Source organism: Anoplophora glabripennis, unplaced genomic scaffold (genome assembly GCF_000390285.2).
Source record: "Anoplophora glabripennis isolate ALB-LARVAE unplaced genomic scaffold, Agla_2.0 scaffold661, whole genome shotgun sequence".
NCBI lineage: Eukaryota > Metazoa > Arthropoda > Insecta > Coleoptera > Cerambycidae > Anoplophora > Anoplophora glabripennis.
Window position 1 is genome coordinate 194628 of NW_019416768.1, and position 7004 is coordinate 201631.

Below are 7004 nucleotides of genomic sequence, written 5' to 3' on the forward strand. Positions count from 1 at the left end.
CTCTATTGGAATTTCCTCACTGTAACGGTGGTTATTTGCTGGGATGGACGATTATGTCAATCATAATCTCCGCGTAATGCGCGAAATACAGCCACCGAAGATCCACCATTTTCGTAGCATAGTTTATTAATTTTAACGCGTTGTTCGGTCGTAAAACGTTCCATATTGTGAAATGACAAACCTTTAACTAAACAAATATCAGTCAGAATGATAGTGACATTTGACAAATATCAATTGGCAGGGCTTTACTATTTGGCAGGGCTTTACCAAGCTCGAAATGGATAACCCTGTATTAGCGTTTCTAATGACATCTTTTATCTAGTGTTATAGTTAGCTAAGTGACGTCATTTTAAATCCAATATGGCAGACTCCCAAAGATGGCGGACCAGAATACGAAAATAAAATGACGTCACTAAAAGTTTCTTTTTAATTTTTATTATATACATGAACTTATTTTTAATATAATTAGCATTGCTATTATGTACTGACAAAAGTTAAGTCATTAATAAACACTAAAATTTACCAATAAATTAGAACTAAGTATGTAGTTCCATTTTCTTCAATTTTTTCAATCTAGGAAATTTCCAACAATATTATTATACGCACCAGTAAAAAATTGCCAATTCTTTGTGCAATTTATTAAGTAAAATATATTAAAGGTAACACGGGTTTTAGATAAATGTGAAGTTTTCGACCGCCAATGCAATTTAGATTTTATTTCGACAAAACGTTATTGTTCTTTACTCAAGTTTTATTGATTTACTAAGAACTTATTTTAGATAGCTATAGTTACAATAATTGTGGATTTTTTCACATTCCACTGTTATACTACATATAAGTACACTAATTTCATAAAAAATAAGGTATTTTAGTACTTTTATAAATAAATAGTAGTACACCTTTAAAAAATCGATTCCTACAACACAAATGATGGGTATAACGATAAAGTAAGTAAATAGGGTAAAGATAAGACAATTTTTGTAAACTTCTTTCTTGTTACAACTAATAAAAACAAACAAGTATGACAATTTAGTACCAAAAATATAAGTTTGCCATTATCTCACTTTGAAGGCATATCCACAACGTAACAATAATGCTCAATCAGTTAGAACCACGTCGAATCAGTGCATCTTAGCAAACAAATCAAATAAACAAAATTTGTTTATTAGTTATGTCAAAGTTAAACATTTAATTCGGCAAATTGTTATAAGTAAGACAGATATGTTATTTCTCAATATTTTGTGCTTATTTTATATTCTGTTACAGATGATTCCAAATTAATGTTGAAATGAAAACATAGAATCCGTTTTTCATTAAATATTGCGAGGTGAGTACGAAATTCATACATGTATAGTTTAAGATATTGACAGTCCATATTAACCGGTCAAACACAAGTAGAACTTTTTAACGGATTCAGTCTGGCGAATCTAGTCAGATCGACTCGATCAGATAGACTCCTGAATTAGGAAAACTAATTTAAAACATATGACATTATTATTTTAGTTAAACTAATCCATAGCGGGACTAATTATTTAAATAAACTTAAAAATTTTCTTTTAACTTCAACACCCTGTTATGTACTTGCATTTATAAGAATTTTTTTATTTGTTTGTGAAGTAGAAGATACTATCAGAGTTTGGCAAAGTATATGACTGACACCTTGTATTGTATTAGTTTTTCGTATCATACAATATGGAATGCTCTCTATACAAATCTATTAGCAATAGCGTAATAGGCTGCGTTGTCCCGAGCCTTGTCCAGCTCATGTTTTACAGATAAAATATAATTTAAAAAATTTAAAACTTATCAAATTATTGAGAAAATTTCATTTACAGGTTCGGTTTTTTTTTGTTTATTTGATGTACCAATACCATACTGTCATTTTCAAATTTAGATTACTCAGTGAAAATGCTTACTTTACGGTACATTCTTCCACATCTTTATAACAGAACTAAACATTATTCTCTAAACTGTAGCATTATCTGTTTGTATTTTGTACTTTATTGTAGACTCTGACAATAGCATGGCACAAGACTGTTTAATATTGATATTTGTATAAACAAAGAGGCAAAAATCATTATTGATTTGATTAATAAGGCTTTCCAAAAAAAAGTGACCGAAACTAAGTACCATGTCCTTTTATCTTTACATAGTCACTGCGCGATGAGAATATTTGCATATTTTATTATTCGAGTTGATAGTACAGGGTGAAATACTCAAAGAGCGAATAAAGAAGCAGAACCCGTAATATAAAGTTTTACGAATTTGATGAAACAGTTTGATCAAAATAATTTGATTGCGTGACAGTGAATTTTGATGTAATTTAATAACGTCATCAAACTATTTTGGCAAATACATTATGCTGAGCAAAAAAGAAGAATAATTGCATCTGCAACAATTGAAATGCAGTTGCTTGTGAGCTTGTGAGGGGAGACTTCCTTACCTAAAAGCAAAATGGATTGGCCACATCGCTTTCTTAACCATCTGAAAGTTAATCAACCCACAGATTGTAACAATTTTTTTTGTTTCTAGTTAGTTTAGGGTTAATTAAAAATTGCACATCGTGTGTTTACTTGAATAGAGTCTTCTTACCAGATAGTTGATAAACATCTTTATCTTGATCCTCAACAAGGAATCAAACCATTTAAATAAAACGCTGATATCTGCTGACTAATCTAAGGGATATCTTCTTTTTCAGCAAAACATAGGCGGAAGTCAAGGCAAGTTCCGTCCGAAACCGAAAGACTCCTGGTTAAAAATGAAGTTATCAGGGAGACAGCCGCGCCTTTTACCCGACGTCATGCAGGCCATCGTCGACCTTAAGGAGGGACACGGTTCTACCCAAAACAAGATCCTGGAACACATTCAAGGCGTAATCAACACGAAGAAGATTACTCCGAGACCGCGCAACGTAACTATGCAGATCAGGAGGGCTCTGAAGCACGGAGTTCAGAACGGACTTCTGAAGCAACGGGGAGGAAAATTCGTCCTTGGGATCCACCCAAGGGACTTCGCGCTCTACAAGAGTTTTCAGCAAATGGGCTCATTGAATTCCTGCTGCAATAAATGTAGAAGGGGGAAAAAAGGGAAGAAACGCGGCAGAAGAAGGCGAAGGAAGAGGCACATGGGAGACTTTTCAGATACGGATTACAGTGCTAAAGGTAAACTAGACTGAGATATATTATGGTAACATTGTTTGACATTTATCATACCTCCCTACAAAAACAGAAATTTTACTACCATAAAACAAGACTTTAGAAAACACATGTTGATTCTTCCATACTTGAAGGAACTTGTATTAAAATCAGTAAATATGTAGGTATCTACTTAAAAATCAAAAAAAAATACTCGTTTTCACATGCACAATCTGTTACTAGCACTTCTGTGTACAATAATTATTAAACTATAATGCCCGTTTGCACCGTAGTATTTAATCCAGAATTAAGTCTGAACTTGGATTAAATTATAACATTTTGTTTGCACCGTTTCAAATCTATGTATTAATCTAGGATTAATTTAAACCCTCAAATTTGACCGCTTAAACTTGGATTAATGAGAAAATATAAATTGACACTATTGACAGTACTTAGCTGCTAATTATAATTTTTTTAAGTAGGCATTTCTTTCTTTTCCTGTGGACTGTGTATGAGTGAGTGGTGTTAAGACGTCATTGAGAACTCTGAAATGGATTCAGATTCTGACTTTGATGTATTGGATGATTTTGATATTCACGAAATTATAGACTTTGGATTTCCAAGACAAATATATATTAGAAATGATCTATTTCATAATCTAGTAGACAATATGACATTTTTCTGCAAATTTAGGTTGACAAAAGAGACCACATTACATTTGCTCACCTTAATTGAAGAGGAGTTGGAATATCCAAGTGATATGTAAGTTTTACGAACACATCGGCATGAACACGATGCAACTGGCAATCAAAATTTTGGAGTTATAAAAAGCTGTTATTATTAACATGATTTTGTATTTCTGGGAATAATAGTATATCTCCTATCCAACAACTGGTTTTATGCTTGTGCTGGTCATTTGTCTGCTATTGCAGACTTTTCAGGGATGGACATATCAATACAGTGTCCAGAATAATTGTACGAGTATCAATTGCAATAGCTCGGCTTTATTAGGGACATAAAAATGCCAAACCCAGAAAAAATAGTTAGTGTGCAACATGAGTTCTATAAAATTGCATCATTTCCTAGAGTGTTAGGTGTCATTGATAGTACTCATATTAAAATTTTGGTTTGAGAATTTGACTTTGACATATTTTTTTCCGAACATAACTGGACATAAGTTAGCAGCATAATAAAATCCCTAAACAGTATTCCTAAAGCCCAGTTTAATTTAATCTACAATAGGCAGTAAGTGGTGCAAAGGCTGATTATTAAAACCCAGTTTTAAAATTAAACCAAGTTCAGTTGAACTTGGCTTAAATTCTAAACGGTGCAAACGAACAAGAGATTCTTGGGATTAATTTTCAATTTGATTTAACATTGAAAACGAAATAATGCTTTGGCGAGTACTTGAAACTTGCAATTGAATGTCCTTTCTCCATCTCAAATAAGAATAATTATAAAAATTCTAATTTGATTGCGCAATTTACAGAATATAGAAATATGAGTGTTAATTATTTTCAATAATTTTTATGAAATAATATTCGATTACGAGTTTCTTAACTTCACGTAAATCTAGTCTGTTAAATCTATCTGTCTTTCAGTAATAACTCTAGTTTCAATATACTCCAGTCCAAAGATTTGAGATCAAGCTTTCCTATGTGTATTTTCCGCCATCTGTCGACGACCTAAAATTTAGGTCGTCGACAGAGGTAAAGACGACAATAGGTGAAAAGTTTATAGGGCCTAAATTATAGATCGTCGAAAGAGGAACAAAAAACAACAAAATAATAATTATGTATCTTGACGGAGAACCAAGTTATAGCAAAAATAAAAATTCACCACTTTTTAATTTTATTTTAATTTTAAATCTCAAGTTAAGCTTTTCTAAGTACCCCCCACAACATATAAAAAATTTAGCTTTCCCGGTTCACTTTCTTTTCCAAATGAACAGAATGACTGGACTAATACCATCTTTCTATTTTCAATGCCATCTTTAGTACGTATACTAGTATTTAAGTAGCAAATCTATATTTTCAATGGAACTGCATATTGAGTTTCGACATATTTTTTGCCATATTTGTTTTTGTTTTTAAAAACGCAGAATTCTTTCTTGACCACCATGTAGCCAAGCAAGACTTATATTTGTAGTACACCAATTGAAGATAGACGTAGCTGTCCAACTAATGAGTATGAAAGTATAGATTTATGGCTAGCGTTTTATAGACACGAAATCGCACTTTTAGTAAGATAGGACAAACAGATTCATCCAGTAAGTGACGAAGCGTAACGCTAAACACTAGAGCAACTTCCTTTAATTTATCACATTGAAAGATCATGGAGAACACGTAAATATCAGAAAACTTTTCTGTTTTGTCCAGCAAATGTTTAAAGATACTCAATAATTATGATTAATTCATGTGTTAATAGTTTCCTAAAAGCATTTTGAGGGGTGTGATTATGTTTATAGTGCCGTACTCGATTTTATGTATGTTCAAGGCGTGCAACATTCAGCAAACGTAAGATAAAAGGTAAAAATATGATTTTTTTCAATATTTTAAATATATTGTCAGTTGTCTTATACCCTGAAGAAAACTTATACAACTGGTACAGTGAAGAGATGTTTCCAACTTGCTTAAATGTTCTGAAATGCTGGACAAAGAATTGCGCATATAAACACCTCCCAAGTGTATCTACAATAAATAACTACTTAAAAAAAAAAATCCAAACAAAAGTATTTACTTGTTTCTAATACATTACGATCCAGAGACAAAAGGGTTCTGGCAACATGCAAAAGCCAAAATTAAAAAACAATACATTTTTGTTTGCCCTATAGATTGTGGTACACCCGAGCCAATGGAAGCCAGAGGAAGGAAGAAACGGAAACGTCGTCGCAGGAGAGGACGTAAACGTACCGAGTTGAGTCTCTCTAGGGATAGCAGTGGGTTAGATCAGTCCAATAAAAGTCCAAAAAATTCCAAAGAATTAATCCGACCTCAAAGGAGCTTGAGAAAGTTTGAGGAGAATCCGTTAGGTACTAATTTCCATTCATTTTATTTCTTTTCTGGAACCTGTTTGACATTTACTTTTACCTTACGGTCACTATCGTATGAAATACTATTTTTAAATAAGAAATATAGGTAGTGGTATATTTGTCTGTATATTACGTTAGAAATTATTGTATTTTAAGCAAATGTCATTTAACTGAGTTACACCATCACGGGAAAAGGGCGAATATTTTTTTACTAGGTTGGGGTTGAGATACAACATTTCAAATATTCAATTAGGTTTGATATACATATTTCAACACTAAAGATTTTATTTATTAATTATTGTAAAATGGCAAGTTTTGGGGACTTTCAACATAATGTAAAATTATTTCATATTTTCATTTTTTTTAGAGCCCTATGTTTGTGAAGATGCTGAGAAAAAGACAGAAGATAATTATATAAATTAGTCCATTTACTTATCGTAGATATGTGGTCCTTGTCGTGTATGTTTGTTACATGAATGAAATAAAAATGAGTAAAACTTTTATTAGATTTTTTAATGTTTTGTTTACGTATGCATGTAATACGTAGATAGTATACTATTTTAGATCTATGATGCAATAGGTATGTATTACCTACACACAGTGAATCAAAAGTTGACGATATTAAAGTTATTAAACCTTAATCCAAAAGAACAGTTTTTTTATATAATATACAGGGTGTCCCGTTCATGTTTCAAAAAAACTTGTGTGCAAGTTCCTCATGGGAAAATAATGGAGGTAGTTCATGTAAGGTTTATTTAAAGCATACTACCAAAAAAAGGTATATTTGTCGAAATTCGGTATCATGTAGCATTTTCGAGAAAAATGAAGTTGCATTGTTT

At 32.0% G+C, this 7004-nt stretch overlaps 1 protein-coding gene across 1 annotated transcript; it reads left to right on the forward strand.

Moving 5' to 3' along the window:
• The first annotated feature begins 1119 nt into the window (after positions 1-1119).
• LOC108914959 lies at positions 1120-6627 on the forward strand. Its single transcript, XM_018720896.1, has 5 exons — positions 1120-1210; positions 1267-1327; positions 2699-3161; positions 5968-6165; positions 6533-6627. The coding sequence occupies exons 3-5, from the start codon at positions 2759-2761 to the stop codon at positions 6586-6588; spliced, it is 657 nt and encodes a 218-aa protein (XP_018576412.1). The 5' UTR covers positions 1120-1210; positions 1267-1327; positions 2699-2758; the 3' UTR covers positions 6589-6627.
• The last annotated feature ends 377 nt before the right edge of the window (positions 6628-7004 follow it).